This window comes from Daphnia magna, linkage group LG8 (genome assembly GCF_020631705.1).
Source record: "Daphnia magna isolate NIES linkage group LG8, ASM2063170v1.1, whole genome shotgun sequence".
Taxonomy (NCBI): Eukaryota; Metazoa; Arthropoda; class Branchiopoda; order Diplostraca; family Daphniidae; genus Daphnia; species Daphnia magna.
The window spans coordinates 10,975,626-10,993,022 of NC_059189.1; the positions used below are offsets into that span (position 1 = coordinate 10,975,626).

Here is a 17,397-nt window from a genome sequence, read left to right on the forward strand (position 1 = left end):
TTGTTGAAAAATTGAAACGCACGAACGGTAAAGGGCTTTTTGACGTACGAAGAAAGAATCGTTTAGTTAACGCTTTTTTGTTCTGTTCCGTTCGATGGCGGTGTAGGATGTTGAAAAATGATTGTAAATTTTTAAGTCAAAGTGAATGGCAACATCGATCACAGAGAGTGTCTAGAAAAATGGCGGCCAAGTGGTGTTCCAAAATCCTGGGCTAAGTAGGCTTTTGCCTACGTATGTTAAAATAAAAAAAGATAAAATATGATGGTAATGAAAGTTTACGTTGTGCTATATCAAACCACTGCGTGGTAGGTTTTCAAAAGGAGTTTGTAGAAAGGAGAAATTTTCAACATTTTTATACGTCATTTCGAGTAGCATTCCTTGCCACAATGGCTGCACAGAACTTTATCTAGTTCCTGCACGGCCTTCGGCGTCTATATCGTTTCAAATGATGCGAACGACCGAAGGCGTTGTCGGCACTGGTTGGATATTGGTATGCCATTTTTGTGGCATCACCGTTTCGATGGGATTTCGACTGACGTTTTGAAACGCTTTTCTGTACAGCAATCAAAACTTGGGTTTTCATTGAATTCAATTCATGAAATGTTTGCACACTAACACATCTGACGAATACGAATGCGAAAGAGTGGTAAATAGACGGATGTGTCGACACTTAATGTAACATACTTGCTAGTAGATATAAATACTCGTTATATTCTTTCTTCGATGTCCACTGCTCTATAAATAGAATTTCTAAATGTGAAAATTCCTGTCTGCAGGAACCCTGGAAGAAAGTTTTGCCCACAATAACATCCGGAATCACCTATTTTAATTCTACATCTAAAGAGTCTCGAGTAACATTGAACCTTTTTTTTTTCTTGTTAAATACACGTCTATTATTTTTGCAACTTGTTATTCTATTGTAAATAGAATTCTAATGCCCGTCACCATAATCCCTTGACCCTTTATTGATGATGTTGCTCTCTGAAGACGTTTTCACAAATGCAATTTGTTAAAACGCTCGCGAAAGACTTGCGTGGATTTAATCAGGTTGCAAGATTCAATTTTCAACATTGATACGAGTCGATTGTCTGTGTATTCTAGAAATAACCTTGTTCAATGTATCGCCGAAAGACAATCTGAACACTGAATGACGGGAAAGCTTTGCATTGGACGAGAGCAATACATTCATTATGTTCCCCAACTATTGACTGCAAGTCATTTTAGCTGGTATTTCAAGCGAAACTCGTTGATGGTAGAGGCCCGATCAAAGTTGGAGATGATGGCGGTTGCCTACATGGCGTCTACCGTAAGGTTTTTTTAGATACACGGCGTCTGAGCGGAAAGACGTTTAAATATAGATGTTGCCTTTTAGCTGGCTTTCCAGTAAAGCCATTGATGTTTTTCCCACTTTATTCCTACGCTGCAGCCAACGCTATTCTGAATATCCGGTTGCATCAAAACTACATCAACATTACACTTTCGTCTCGTTAATGGCACGCCATTTTATTTCGTCTGCTCTTGTACCCCCGTCTTGACGAAGGTGGAGTTGAGCATCACAATCATCTGTAGGTGAACAGTTTTTTTGTTTTTCGTGCTTTAAACGTGCTGAAATAATTAGTAAAACGGCTTGCAGCGTCATGAAGGACCAGCGAAAATCATGTTGATGTTTAACAACGGTCAATTGTTCTTCCTTCGCAGCAGGAAGTGGGTAAGCTAACAATTGCAATGTCTGAAAGATGCTCCTCGGTGACAACGTCATCGTATCATTTTCTAGATTTGTGTGAAGCTCATGAAAAGTGAATTCGTGATTGCAAATGCTTACCCTCGTTTCGTGCAGCACTAATCGAAGAGATCCAACTCGTAACAAGAGGGATTGTTAAAAAAAGTGGTACGAACCGATTCCGATGCACGTGAGTCAATTACTTTTACAATATCTCCCCCCACTTTTTTTGTTTTCCTAAAGAAAATAATTAGGATTCTAGTAGAGAACGTAGTCGAGTCCTCGGACATCGTACACGCTAGTTGATAAGCAGCCGTTAACGATAGAACTGGAATCTATTATTCTTCCTTGGAAATCGTTATGGGGCTAAGGAAGCAGCAGCACGTGATCTTCTCTCACCCCCCACCCTTTTCGCTATCGTGCAGCTGTTAAGGTGATGCTAACATCTTAAAGAGCCAATCGCTTCAGAGCCAAAGTTTTTTTTTTTTCCTTTTTTACTTGCTAGAACTTCCTGCCCGCCCCCCCCATCTGTCTCACGATGACGGACATTTTCACTATCTTCTTTCTTCTTCGCAATGGTTTTCACGTAACATTGTGAGTGCGATTTAGAGTTTAATTAAAGGTGACGCACTTCTTTTTGGAAAATGATTATGGAATCGGCCATCTTAATTGAACAGACGACTACGTTGCATGTTTAGCATATAGGACTTAAAATGTGTACTGTTGGTCGTTGATGCGGGATGGCAATGTAGTTTATGTCTACATAACATTTAAAGAAAGAGGTATATAGCAAAGGCTATTTCAGTGATGGGCTTCCTCTGCGGGTTGTGCGACTTTAGTGCCGGAAAGGTACGATGGCCATTTCTTTCTTCCGGTGATATATACTCGTCGCCCAAATGACGTCATCAGACAGCTGTTTCTCCTTCCTTCTCGTCCAACCATAATCCGCTTATTTTCATCTTAAATAACACGTTTTTGCTGCTTATACCGGGATTTGTTCTTTCGTCCTCTTCCACTTTTCTTTTCTTTTCTTTTTTTTGTTTGTCAATTTTCGGCCAAATTTGTACTCGGAACATTCGGCAGATGGTTTCCAACTTTTTCCGTTTTTGCAATCGGCTAAAAATGATGGAAAAAAAATGCGAGGCAGAAAGCAGTTCATTTCCGACACGTCAAGAAAGAAAAAAGGGCGAGAAAAAGGTCGTCGGAATAGTTGAAGGCCAGAAAAGAAGAAAGTTGGGGCGGGCGGGACTGGGAACGAGATGGTCGACAAGAAACGATAGAAGCTTCGAGCGAACGAACGTTAGCAACGAGGGCGTGTTGTTGAAAACATGTCAGCCGCGTGCAGCAGCTGCACCACCGAGAACCTCCCTGAGCATGACGCGTTTCAACTGGGCTACCGACGGGCCACCACCGCCAAAAAAGAAAAATATCAAAAACCCTCGAAAAAAAGAAAAGAAAAGAAAAGCCGAGCACTAGTTTAAATATAGTTACCCAGAGCTGTATGTAATCCGCCGGAATCACCATCCGCTGTTTGGTGGGGGGGGCGTCTTTCTAGTAAAGCGTCTTGGGTTTCCCCAATAGAACCACTCAAAACAGACAGAGAGAGGTGGCATAAACGTATTTTCTGGCACGCTCGTCATCTTCGTCTCGAAATGTTAGCGAGCTGTTACTTACCTTCCGAAAAAATGTCCGCCCTGCCAGCGAATGACTCTCTCATCACTCCATACAAAACTGAACCATCCTTTTTTACTGGGCTGACTTGATTGCGCTGTTTAAAAACCCTCTAAAGGGTGCGGCCGAAATGAATCAACGTATTATCAATTCTATACCAATCCATTTTTGGTTTCTGTTTGTTTGAATTTTGGAATTTTGGAAGGCTGCCTGTTTTCTTTCATTCGAAAAGATCGGCATTCAAATAAGAGCTCACTAGAATGCCGACATAATTAGGCGATTGTCACTTGGATGACGGGCAAGATGACCGTGATTAGTGGGAGTAATAAAGGAGAGAAATTGGAGGCCCACTTTCTACCAAACACACCCATCAGAAATCAGCTCCACCTACACCCTTCCACATTTAAAAAAGAAAAGAGGACAACAACAACAACAAATCTGTTGTAGGGTTTCTTCTGGCCTGTCTTTTCTATGCGCTTTTCATAACAGGGTGGAGCTGGGCAAGATGTTTTGGACAACCCTTTTTTTTTTTTTGTTTGGTCACTTGCCTAACATTTAAAGAGCACGGGGCTAATTTCATGCCTACTCCTCCCTTGGCAACTCGTGATCAGCAGGAAAAAAGAATAAAAAAAAAAGAAACTAGTTGGCCTCACTTTGCATAAAAGGCGACACCCTTTCGGATGTCTTTTAGCAGCGCTTGATTGGAGGCCATTGGTTTGGACCATTTATCATTTCGGTGATGTCACACCAATTCTTTGTTGTGCTTTTCGGACCGGAAAAATGCACGCCATCTTCTGAATCCGTTTGAATCGTTCATTTCATTTCCCCCTTTTGAAAAGTTTGATGACGAAGAATGGAGAATTTTGATTGGAATTGTGTGCTCATCTGTTTTGGGATATGAAATCGCCTCCTCACACAGCGAAAAACAAAACGCACAGGAATTGGGAGTTGGTTGTCTCCTTATTTGGCCAGGTGAATGCCTGTCGGTCTTGGCTACGCCATTAAATAAGAAAAAATAAAATATAAATCTATCGCGTGCTTTTAAACCTCAAAGAAAAAAAAAAAATGATGTTGTCTTTTCATCTTTAGCGAGTGCCAAAAAATATAAAACAAAAATGAAAAGAAACGATGCGTGCAGACTGCACGGGGAACCGATTATACGTATCTACCGGTACTGCGTTCGGCCATGTTTTTCCAACCGAATTGTACGTAGGCGACACTGTAGAGGGCCGTGACTGACGGGGAAAAATGTTCTTCTCCGTCTCCCCTGCCTACCGTTACGTTTGCCCTTTTTGTCAAAACTTTTCCGAAAATGAGATTTTCTCCCGCACGGCAGAGGGCAGCCACCTACTACCTACACACGTGAGCGCCAGTCAGATGATCAATTGATACACTTGCATTTCTCTCTAATTTATTTATTTATTTATCTATTTTTTATGCTCAGAAAAAGTTGGTCGAGTGGTCGTGTCGCAGTTCAACTCGTCATTCGTACTTTTTTTTTCCATTTTTTTCAGCCGTCAGACAAGTCGATGACTTCACTGGCAACGCCTCCTCTTAATATTCATCACCTATCTGGCACTCTTGCCTAGGTTTTGCATAGCAGACGAAAGGCGCCCAAAAACGTATGACGACACTCGACTCGCCACGAACAACTGATGCAGCAGCCGACAACATTTTGCTTCATTCTAGAAACAAACAACAACAACGACCGATAGTTTTTCGTTTTTTAAAGCTTAATTAAGCCTCCTAATAAATCAATGGAAATATTCGGCCATTACGTAAGCCATTTTCCGATCGGAATTCAACGTCGTGGTTTAGAGGCGAGCGTTCAAGTCGAGTTGGGTACGATGTGAAATTGCCGCGTCTATAAGCTGGTCGGCAGCACAGTCGAGAAAAAGACGGGAAAAATAAAAACAGGTCAGGTCATGTGGTGGGCTGGCCGTCGACGCTTTTCTTTTATCGAGGCCCTACAACAGCTGACACTTTGTCTCGCTCTCGAACGTCGAATTCAACGACTAGCCATCCTGCAATTGACACGGTTGAGACATTTGCGTTGCAAACTTGCGACTGGTGTGTTTGACGACTCAATTCGGCCACGATTTCGTTCGCATTTTGTCCATTTTCTCCAAAGGTGGTGACGACGCATTCCTTAACCTTCCCACTCTTTTTTCCCTTTTCCTTCTTGATTTTCTTCTCCCACTTTGTAACCATCCTCCCTCCGCCTCATTTTGCAGGTGAATTAGCTGTTGGGCATTTTCCCATTCCTCTGCCTTCCCAGCGTGACCTTTCTTCCTATCTACCTTTGTGCCATCCACATGTGTGTCTGTGTGTGTGTGTACGGTTTATCTTCCCAACCGTACACAACACACGCGCAGCGTATACGACTACCAAGCCGCTGAAATTCATTTTCGATTTCAGCCAAACACGTTGGCTAACGTATCGTATTCGTCCGATTTGTTTGAAATTCGATCCTTTTTTCATTTGTGTCGTCGTTTTTTTTGGAACAATTCAGTCGTCAGTTCAACTATTCTCGCCTACTTGATTGTTGGCTCAGTCGACGAGACGTGGACCAACAACGGCTCGCAAAGCAATGACGAAAAACCTGGAATAAATAATGTGATCAAAGAGAAGAAAGAAAGAAAAAAAAAAGGGAAGAAAAAGAAGGGCTTGACTTTCGTGCTCGGGAATGCACCGACAACCGGAATGAACAAAAAAAAGGAAAGAAAAGGGCACAAGCGCAACAAGTATACCCCTCCACCTCGTTGGATGGCCCAGCTTGCAGCAGCGCTCGTTTTCAACATTCTTTCATTTTTATCTTTCATTATCGACCATGGAAAAATAGCAATTCATAACATCATCGCAGATGTTGATGATTGGTGTTGAAATATCGGTTGCAAATCAAGTGAAAAGCCAAGAAAAATGCAAAGATCTGCACATGAGTTGGACTCGCTTTTCGAAGAGAGCTCACAATTTGGCGCATAGTATAGAAATGGGTGCAAAGAGGCGGTGGAATAACGGCCACCCCTTTTTCCTTTTTTTTTTTTTTGTTGTTGTTTCCCCCCTTCTCGATGTTGTTCACTTCAGGGCCAAGGATGTTGTCCGACATTTTCTTTCTTCTCCATTTTTTCTTCCTCTCCCCTATCCTTCTTTCATTCTAGCGTCTCAAGTTTTTTTTCTTTCCTTCTTGTCTTTCTTCCTCCTCCTTCCATTCGCCAAGATCTCTATCCACACACACACACACACACACACACACACACACCAGTTCACTCGAGTCTTCAGGGCTGGGCACTTTTGGTTGTTGGATAGTTTGACGGACCAGTTGAGTCTGAGCAGTCGACGCGGTTGGTACGTGAAACTTTTCGTCCCTCCTCCACGTGTGGCTCTCGGCTGATATTTTAGTGCAGAACTTTGCAGGACAGGCGTCGAGCGTGATCTCTCCATTCGTGATTCAATCTGATGGATCAGCTCAGATGAGTTTGACTACTACGTTTCGCCATTTTCGCATTTTCACAACTAAGGTGACTTGATCAAAAGTGTGAGACAACTTGAATTGAGAGAGAGACTCGTAGTGGCCGGCATCTGCTCGATCATTTTCTGATTTCTGGGCCCCCCCTTTCTTCTTCTTCTTCTGTGTGTGTCAGTGAGTGTTAATATCCAGTTTAAAAAAGAAAAAAAAAGAAAGAAAAGAAAACGATGACTGACGTCATAATGGTGGATGGCAGCGTCGGAGCTTCCAACAACAGCAATTTACCTTTAAATATGAACAATAGTGTGATCAGCGTGACGATGGCGGCCGCAGCGGCAGCAGCAGCAGCGGCTGGCGGTACAGGTACGACATCACCGACGTTAGGTGGAACATCGCCCGTCTCGGCCGCTGCTGCAGCCGCTGCCATGATGATGATGCAACCGCCAGCCTCTTGCTCTTCGTCTTCATCCTCTTCGTCGTCATCGACGTCGGCGGCCGCCATAGCGGCAGCAGCAGCCGCCGCCGCCGCCAATACGCAAAGTGTGGCCGATTATTTGGCCCAACTTCTCAAAGACAAGAAACAGTTGGCCGCTTTGCCTAACGTGTTTCATCACGTCGAACGACTGCTCGACGAAGGTAAAACAAAAAAACATTCCGACTTGTCTGATTTGCATGTTTGGCTCGACCCATTTTTGTTTCGTTTTCTTCTATCGGGTGATGGAGCTCGTTTGATTTATGCTAGACAACGTACGCAGCTGTGTGGCGTGATGGATTATCCATCCATTCAAGATGTTGGTTCAATTTCAGGGTGGGTTTTTCTCTTTTTTTGGGGGAAAAAAAAAACTCTCGTGTGTGTGCCGTAGCTTTTCTCGCCTTACTTCAGACACAGACGCCATTTTACTTTTTTATTTTTAGCCCCTGACCTCCCTTATTCCTTCTTTCTTTCTCCCTCTCTTTCATGCCCTTTTTCTCTGTCTCTCTCTCTTTTTCGTCTTGTTCGTTCCTTTTTTTTTCGTTTTTCTGTGTGTGTGTGTGTTGTGTCGGATTTCCCCCGACGACCGACTTTTAGTATTCCACGCCAGTTTTCTTTTTTCGCTGCTGCCTTTTTTTTTAAAGGTTTGTATTCTTGTGCGCATACCCCACCGCTGTTTCCATATCCTGGCGAAAACGAGATTCTTTTTTGAATTTTGTTGTTGGAAAAGTCTCATCTCGATTTGCTTTGATTCCTTCTTATCTTTCTTGCGATTCTCGAATGGCGGTAATCGTTCACCTCAGGCACGCCCACTCCTTTGTTGCTTCGTATTCGGTTCAAAGGTGCAATGTTTTCATTATTATGATTTCTTTTTTCTATTACATTTTTGGGGTCCACCCACCTCGAAAAATCTCTTTGACGTGTCCATCGAGCACGAACCAATCATTGCCAATTGAATCCCAATGAACGAATGGCTCTCACGGTCGAGATGCGTCATTTCTATCTTGAGGCGTTTTCCTCCTTTGGCCTGCCATTCTCACCTTATTTGGTAACGAGGTTTACTCCCCCCCCCAATTTTTTTTTAAAAACGAGATTCTTTCAAATTTATTATTATTTTTTTTAACTTTCGTGTGTGTGTGTGTGTGTGTGAGTGAGTGTACATGTCTTGATTAATAAGCTCATCATGTAATCTGTTTATTTCATTCCTGCCAAATCTTGTTTACCTATTTGGCGATTGCATCGTATAGAAAACCAAAAAACTCGAGTGTGTGTGTGTGTGTGTGTGTGTGTTGCCGGCCCCTGTAACATTTTCTCTTTGCGGACACACTGACCTGATTTGTTTTTTATTCGTTTTGTGTCCATAATACTAAATTTTTTTTTCTTGTTTAACTACCGGGAAGCTCAGTTTTTTTTTTTGCCCCCCCACCCATTGTAGAGTTTTGAAACGGTGAAAGAAAAGGGGAAAAAAAACACGTAAAACAATAAGAGTTTGTCATAGTTTTTTAGGACCTATACGTATAGCGCATTCTTTCGGAGCGGAAAAAGATTTCAATGCGCTGCAGGAGACGAAAAAACAAAACAAACAAATGCCGTTAGTTTTGTTCCAAATGGATCATCTCCTTAAAAGGGTCGTCCCTTTTTTTTTTTCATTTTCCTTCTTTTTCCTCTGACGATGAATTTTCTTGAAAATGATGTTGGAAAAAAAGAAAGAAGAAAAGGATGTCAGTGTAGGAATTGATTTGTACACTATTGCGTCGGCGGCTCAATTGCTCAGCTAATTGAGACGACATCCGGACGTGGAGATTTTGCTACCCCCAACAGTTGAGTTTGTTCACGCCACGGAAGCCAACAGCGAGACGCATTTAGATTCATCTGTCTTGTGGGAATTGTGCAACTGCTCAAATACTCGCAACCATTTGGCCAGTTTTATTATTTACGAGCTATTCACTAGCTCCTTCCCACTCGTCGATTGTTTTTCATTTCTGATTTTTGACGTTTTGCTTTAGTTGCTGAGTTTGCTAAGCCAGTGCCATCTGTGTTTGAGGCGTAGTAGCACGTCGTCCAAAACTGGCCATCTAATTGATTGATCTCTTTTTTTCTTTTTGTTTGATCCTGTCGACGAATTCGCAGAAATTGGAAAGGTGCGCGGCAATTTGTTCCAAATCAATGGAACCGAAAAGAAACCGATGGTTCTTCCCGATGCTGTTGGCGCAGCCGTCAATCTGTCTGAAAAAGTCTACGTTCCTGTCAAAGAATTTCCAGATGTAAGCCTATAGCCGCCCTAGTTGTCGGGTCGTCCTCTACACTCTATTTCATTAATACTTATTTATTTGATTTGATTTTGATGTGGTTCAGTTCAATTTTGTTGGACGCATTTTGGGACCGCGCGGAATGACGGCCAAACAACTCGAACAAGAAACCGGTTGCAAGATTATGGTCAGGGGTCGTGGGTCTATGCGAGACAAGAAAAAGGTGAACTCTCTTTTTCTTATATTGTACCCCACCTTTAAAAAAAAAATATATATTTAATGTTTAACTTGAAATTGAAAAGTGCACAACCAACATTGTACAATTGTCATGTCTGATGCACGTGAAAAGACGTGAGATCAATTTGCTGGGATGAAAACGATGAGAGGCTGTGGAAAATGGTGTAGCAGAGCCATCTATTGACCAATGATTTATTGTTTGCAATGCAACAGGAGGAACAGAATCGGGGCAAACCGAATTGGGAGCATTTGAATGACGAACTGCACGTCCTCATCACGGTCGAGGATACGGAGAACCGCGCCAAAGTCAAGCTGCAACGCGCCGTCGATGAAATCAGGAAACTTCTCGTGCCAGCCGTAAGTGGAATTTGTGTTTATCTCTGCCTTTCTCTTTGCCAGCGCCATTTTCTTTCGTTTGTTTTCCACACGCCAAACGAGGCAGTTTGACTGTGTAGTACTGCACCATCGGGTCAACTCGTTTCACTATAACGGCGTATAAACGGCGATGGCACTCGATGCCCGCTGGTATTCCTCGACCGTGTCTGCAAGAGTTTCAGGTCAAAATTGCCTTGGGTCGCCTTCGCTGCCATCTACCGGCATTTTGAATAAGTCAATTGTTTGTTCGTTGCAAAGTCAATGTCTCTCCTTTATTTGAAGGCCATCTAAAGTGACTTGAACTAACTAAGAATTCTTGATTTTTATTTTTTGATTTTTTTGTTTGTTTGCCCCTCCTCTTAAAATTGAATGTATTGCTGTTAGTTAATGTTTTTTTTTTTTGTTTTTTTTGTTTAATTTCATTTAACGAGCAGGCGGACGGGGAAGACGAATTGAAGAAACGCCAGCTAATGGAATTGGCCATCATCAATGGCACGTATCGGGACCCATCGGCTAAACTCGGCCAACCTGGAGGAGGCGTGGCTGGAAATGTTGTTAGTGGCGTTGGTGTTGGGGGTGGCAAAGGTGCCGATCTGCTCAGCATTTGTAAGTTCCGATTAAAAATTGCAGCTCGTTATGCTAGTCGGTTGTGTTAATTTTCAATGGCAAAAAATAACTTAGCCGTCTTAACAATTTACGCTTCGATTATGGCCCCATGAAATGATTTTGTTGAAACTCACGATTCATTCATTGATTTCTTGTTTGTTTTTGTTCTAAAACACCGGTGGTTGATTCTAATCCCATAGCTAAATGTGTAATTAATTTGCCCCAAAACGGCCTAACCAATCAACAAACAAACAAACAACAAATAATTGATGATCGCCATACGATTGAGAAAATCTTAGGTTAACCTTTTTTTGTCGAAGAATTTCGTTTTTTTTGTTTTGTTTTGTTTTTGTTTTGCAATTACCTCAAATACCTCGTTGCTCCATTGACGAACGATAGGGTTCTATGAAACACAGATGCTTCAGCAGTACGCGAGCCGTCCTCCTTCTCCCGCCATCAATTCGTGTACGATTTTCTTGAATATGAGAATTTAAAATAACCCCTTAATTTTGACGCGGGTTTTGTTTGCCATAGTTAACCTACTTGTGGAATTCACTCTATTTTCTATTCGACGTGATCGATTTTTTGGGTTACGCCAACTGAAATTCTTTTTTAGTACCAAGCAATTTGCTAGCAATTTCAAATTTGACGAGAGCAAAATCATGGCGGAGTACTTGTTTTGCCGATTATTACGTTGAATAGAAAAATATAGTTGGAATTATTATTATTATTTATTTGTTTTTCGTACGCTTCCAGTAAGGCAACATCAAAAAGAGTCTGTTTCCAAGCTCGCTAGATGGCGTAAAGGGTTTTCATTTTTTTTAAATTGATATTGTTTTACGCCCATTTAGTTTTTTGTTTTGTTCATTTCGTTGGATAATGTTTAGCAAATTGGCAACCGCATCAATCTCGAGACTATGTCTGCTATTCAACGATGTTCTAATGAAAATGTATCGCGTTCTGTAGATGCGCCGCGTCTTTTGCAGCCGGGAGTCGGATTGGGTTCGCCAGGCGGACTAAGAAATCCTTCAGCCGGAGCCTCACAACTTGGTAACATTTCCAAATCGTAACATTAAGCCAAACAAACTAAATCCAATTGTTATTTATTATTTGTTTTTTGTTTTTGTGTCATTTTCTTGGGGGGGATTTGTCGTGCAGAATATTACTTCAATCAAGCGTCTTCAAAAGGTATGTTTGGTTTTGCTCGAATGCGACATGAGACGCTAACGCTGACTTGATTACAAACGTTCGCACAATAGATTCGTGGAACGGTATCGCTGGAGCACCGCTCATTCTTTCACCGCGGGGAATGCAACATTCTTCGGCTGCATCATCGATGGCAGCGCTTCTCAATTCAGCTGCGTCGGGAGGACCGCCGCCGCTCATCAGCGCCGCCGATGCCGCTGCTGGATTGCTTTATTCGCCTTACGCTGCCGCCGCTGCTGCTGAATATTCCAATTACGCTGCCGCTGCCGCCGCCGCCGCTGGTCTGTCGTCCCAACTGTTGGCTGAATACCAGACGGGCGTGCCGTCTTCCAACGACGGCACCGCTGGTGGGTTGTTTGCCCGATAGCTTTCTTCTTCTTTCTTCTTTTTTCTTTTTTATTTCTTTTTTTTTTTTTCTCCTTTTTAAGATTTATAATCATCTATTGAATTCGATTTTTTCCCACCCTCTATGTGTGCCTCTTCACTGTCTTGGATTATTATTATTATTTTTTTTTTTCATATCTTTCCCTTCTAAATTATGACGTGTTAAGTTTAGCAATTAGACTCAAGTCCGGTTCGATTTTTTCAGCAAATTTGCTTAGTGCTTTGAACAAGTAGAATCCACCTTTTGCTGGTGGAGACGATCAGTTTCTTGGGCCTTAAAAAAATGATCTTAGTAGCTGCGCCAACATTTTCATCTCGACTTCAGTTCGTTAGTAATTTACTTGTTTATAAGAACATTCCCGTCCAATTACTGCGATTTTTTTTTAATTTATTTATTTTTATTTTTTAAAGAGGGAATCGCACAACAACAGAAAAAAAAGGGAGAAAAAAAAAAAAAAAAAAAAGATGAAGAAGAATATGTAACTGTAGCGCTTTACTGACCTAGAGCTCGTTTATTCATTAAGCAACTGTGTAGTATCAGACATGGAAGGAAAATGGTTGCCGAAAACAATTGCCCATATTGAAATGCCGCTGGATTTTAAAATGTTCATTTCAGTCAACTGAAAAAAAAAAAATCCATCATTCGATTTGGAGTCGACTGATTCGGAAGTAGGCCCTTTTTGAATGGGCCATTGTTTTCAGCAGCAAACTAATTTGCCTTTCCTTCATTTTTCCGTTTCGTTTCTTCTTTTAATGGGAAATAATGGACGGTAGTTGGACCGTTTACGCGCACGACGCTTTACACAGCTTACTAAAAACATAATAGGATTTTTTTCGTTTTTGTTTTTTTTTGTTTTTCAAAGGAGGCATTGAATGTATTAAGAACGAAATGTTTGTGTCTATTGATGTTTTTCCCCCTTATTTAAAAAACAAATTTCTTCTTATCAATTACGTTATGAATCATCTATCATTTTTTTTTTTTACTTCTTCAGTGTATTTTAAAACATAAAACATACTAATGAAACACCGGCCGCTCCACTCTCCTCTGTCTGTGGCTGATTGTAGGAGGCGCTAGTGGAAAGCTGAGACGCCATCTGGGCTCGCAAGGGCGAGAGCATCCTTACCAAAGGAACGACCTCAACTAACAAGCCAATCATCAACTACCACCCAAAAAAACAAAACCAATCAAAAAACAAAACAAACAAATCCAACCCAACCATCCAGCAGTTGTCCCAGATATTCAGGCCAGGTGCGTTGCCTCTTCCAACCAAACCTTAACTTTTTATTAGTACTAACCATCTTTATTGTTTTCTTTTTGTTTTTTTGTTTTTTGTTTTCTTTTGTTTTTTTTTTGTTCTTTTTTCTTTGCTTAAAACTATTTTTCGTGAATTGCAATCAAATTTGTACATTCAATCGAGTATTCAGAAATCGAGCCTCAAAAAGCTAGGACGTGTCTATTTAATGTCTATGTTATGCATTCATTAGCTATGATTTAGTGTGACTGGGGAACCATTTCATTGCTAAGAGCAAAAGTATCGTGCATGCGCTTCAAATGCCATCTGTTGGCAATCACGCATCGCAACAGACGCTCTTTTCTGCTAGTGGGTTTTTGTTTTTGCTCCTTTTGGAAGTGAAATTGCGCTCCCCCCCATCTTTCTTTTTTCTTTCTTTCTTTCTTTGTTAAGTCGACCATTCGATTGACGGCGTTTAACTAGACTCGAGTTCGCGTTTAGCATTCGTTTCGACAAGCGCAGAATCGAGACCGATTTCCTTGTCTGTTCCCTGTTCCACATTTGCGTTGCAGTAAACCGCGTCTTTGACAAAACAAACGAACAAGAAATCCCCTTGTTATTTGCAAGGTACTCGATCGAGCATAATAATGCAAGTTTCATCCGTTTTTTTTTGTTGTTTTTCTTTCCTTATCGAAAGCTGCTGCTTAGTTAAAGGGGTGAATTTATTGGCAAAGCGAAAATTTGGCCTCAGCTAATCGCTTTAGTGTGTAAGTCATTATTTCTCATCTGATTCGTAGCATTTTTGTGCTTCAATCAAACAGCATTTACAAAAAAAAAAAACTGAATTTTTGATACACTTAGCTTCTCAACAGAATTTTTTTAATTATTATTAATTTTTTTTTCATTAAAAATTAAGACCGATCGAAAGAACACATAATTGAAACAGCAAAGTGTATTTTTTTTTTTTTTTTTTTTGCAATTTAAATTTTTAAGTTTTGTATCTTATCCGAGTGTGGTGCTATCTATTTTTTTTTCCTTTCTCGTGTTTTTTCGTGTACAGTTTCAAATCGCATTTAAGTCATCTATTTTCTTTACGACGTTTTTTTTATTATTATTATTATTATTTTTTCTATTTTTATTATTATTATTATTTTATTTTTTTACTTCTACCTTCAGTTAGCTCTGTATCGCATTCGAATTCTTTGTTGAACCGATTGAATTTTTGTCCTCTTTTTTTTTTTCTCCCCGCGGGAACGATTGTGTCTTGCGTGCCATGATTTGCATAAAAAGAAAAACGCAACAACATCCGAAATACTTAGTGCCAATATTTTACTATTATATATATAATGAGTATATATATATATATATATAATTGTTTCAGCCAAATACAGTGGTATTGCCTTTCTAAAAAGAAATATTCCGCCATTTTTTACTTAATGTGTAACGAAGCATCTTCCACCACATTTCTGGTTGCTTGTTTTCGCAAGAGAAGAAAAATCTTAAAACGCCTCTTCAACTTTTGAAAACGTCTTATCCAATTGAGACTAAGTCTTTTAATTTTGAAAGTGCGAAACATTTAAGCGTGACCAATTTTTTTTTTAGCGAGTCGTTAATTTTCAGCCTGCGATTCAGCGGATCATCTCGTTTACAAGGCAGGGCGGCTGATGCATGACTGTGCAACTCTTAAATTTGCAACATTTGTTTGTTAAACTTGTAGCCGTTTATCATTTTTCGATACCAAAAAACATTGCAGTCGTCAAACGATTTGTTTTTAGTTTATTTTTATTTATTTATTTTATTTTTTTAGTTTTTCAGTGTACAATGATTTTATGTTACTAATCCATTCTGGTTCTAATCAATGCCACTTAATCAATATCGAGGGGACCATTTGATACTAACGATTTTTTTTTTTTTTTTTTTTCTTTCTTTCTCTGTTCGTTCTTTCGAAACCCTTTACCTCTCAAACTCCTGGCCCTATTCGTGATTTTGCACCTGGTAACACCAATAAAACTGGCCACCCCCTATTTTTTTTTTACTTTTTTTTTAAACACATGAAAAAAAAAAACATAAAAAAACCTATACCTAATATCCTACCCTGTGGCTCTTCGCTCCTCATCCCTTATCTACCTGTAGGTGCTTAACGGTGTGTAGTGCTCTACTTACGAAATCCCGCGGGCCATTGGCCTGCGAAGAACATTGGCTCTTTGATCTGGAGACCCTGTCCCGCATCAGCAAGTCGCTCTCACAATCGCCGCTGCAAACCCCGCGCAATACTTTTGAACAAGGTCCACTTCTGCTAGCGAGGAATAGTAACTTAATTATAATAATTATTTTTTTTTTAAAATTCGGCTGCTGCTAATCTGCACGTTCTATCTTCTCTTAATAATGGTTCTATCGTGAGATTGTCAGCCAACTTGATCGGCTTTCATTTATTCCCCCCCCCTCCCTCCCCTCTTTCTCTCTTTCGCACTCATTGTAAATATTTTTCCGATAAACCGCCTTGACCAGCTACGCCTTTATTTGAATCTCCCTACCTCAGTGTAAAAAACCAATCCGTTGGGATAGAAAAATCGCGATATCCGGATGGAAATCACTCTTTAGTTTGAAACGATCAAGTTTGCCCGATCTTGCGGTGAAACGTATTTTTTGAAACATGCCAAACTGTCAGCTTTCGGAAGATGTGTTGTGTTGTGGAACCGACAGTCCTCGTCCAAAAGGCTTTGGTTATTTACTAAACAAACGCGGCGCTAGTAGCCAACACTGCAAATTTGGACAAATTATATTTAACCGGTTTTCTCGCTGAGTAGATGGTTTTCCATACCCACCACTAAATGTGTCTTAATTTGAATGAGCCTCTGTTGATCCTTTCATTATCATATTATACGACTACGTTTATTACGTTATTTACGTTTGACTGCTGTTCACTTTGTTTGCGACATGTCAACCGAAGCTTACACCAAGACTTATCTACCTTTTTTTTCTTTTTTTTTTAGTTCTAGTTTTAGTGAGAACACGTATTTAAATTTCACGAGTGTGTTTTTTTTTTTTTTCTTTTTTCCTTTTTAAGAATTGTTGTTGCTATTGTAATCCGTTAAACAGCCTTCCCTATCAATGGTTGCCAACACACCTAACAAAGAATTTTCCCGAAAAGAAAACATTGTGGGCTTTCCTGGAGCATCGCAACGTAAAAAAATAAAACAAAAAACAAACAAATAAATAATAATAATAAATTAAAAAAAAACAAAAAAAAAGAAAATTATTCAAATGGACAACCAATAGTGATTTAGCGATAACTTGTGCCTTGATTGTTATGAGACGTTTTGATTCATCTGAAAAACGAAGACAAAAACGAAATGTATGTGTAGCTATTTTTCTACGTTGGTGCTCGTAACAATGATGGCAAATGCGTGCCTTTTACATTCAATCATGTGCCTATAAAATTGCTTACACCTTCATCAGGCCTGCAGTACTTACCAACAATGACTTTGTGCCATAAATCTGAGCCATTTACCCTTTGTACGAATTTGTCTACTGTGCTGTTATCTTTTCTTTTGAATAAACTTTTCTCCTTTCAATTGCCCAGTAGGGATTCTATTCAAAGCGCATCCTCTATCACCATTTCCCGATCAAAAGTCATTCCTCATCGTTCATCACAACAGGCCCACGTTTTTTCTGAGATTTCTTCCGGTAGATGACGCCATTTTCGCAGGGTCCTTGTATTAACCTTTTATACTAGGGGCCCTCAATCCGTTCGGGAAGTTCCTGATAGGGTCCGGGCT

At 40.4% G+C, this 17,397-nt stretch overlaps 1 protein-coding gene and 2 long non-coding RNA genes across 8 annotated transcripts; all 3 read left to right on the forward strand.

Annotated features, from left to right (window-relative positions):
- The first annotated feature begins 23 nt into the window (after positions 1-23).
- Positions 24-1,201, forward strand: LOC123475451. Its single transcript, XR_006650559.1, has 2 exons — positions 24-264; positions 777-1,201. It is a non-coding gene; the product is annotated as an uncharacterized LOC123475451 (long non-coding RNA).
- A 229-nt stretch (positions 1,202-1,430) lies between these two features.
- On the forward strand, positions 1,431-2,228 carry LOC116928385. Its single transcript, XR_004397165.2, has 3 exons — positions 1,431-1,565; positions 1,634-1,708; positions 1,775-2,228. It is a non-coding gene; the product is annotated as an uncharacterized LOC116928385 (long non-coding RNA).
- Positions 2,229-6,630: 4,402 nt separating this feature from the next.
- On the forward strand, positions 6,631-17,193 carry LOC116928368 (protein quaking-B). 6 transcript variants are annotated; one of them, XM_045178128.1, is made up of 11 exons: positions 6,635-7,493; positions 9,460-9,593; positions 9,685-9,801; positions 10,029-10,172; positions 10,622-10,796; positions 11,196-11,261; positions 11,763-11,846; positions 11,955-11,984; positions 12,056-12,349; positions 13,452-13,635; positions 15,752-17,193. In XM_045178128.1, exons 1-10 carry the CDS (start codon positions 7,085-7,087, stop codon positions 13,529-13,531), a joined length of 1,533 nt encoding a protein of 510 aa, XP_045034063.1. In that variant the 5' UTR covers positions 6,635-7,084; the 3' UTR covers positions 13,532-13,635; positions 15,752-17,193. The 6 variants fall into 6 exon arrangements, with proteins under 6 accessions (XP_032791335.1, XP_045034067.1, XP_045034064.1 ...); XM_045178130.1 differs by having other exon boundaries at positions 6,641-7,493; positions 10,625-10,796; XM_032935444.2 differs by lacking the exon at positions 15,752-17,193 and having other exon boundaries at positions 6,631-7,493; positions 13,379-15,033.
- Positions 17,194-17,397: the final 204 nt, after the last annotated feature.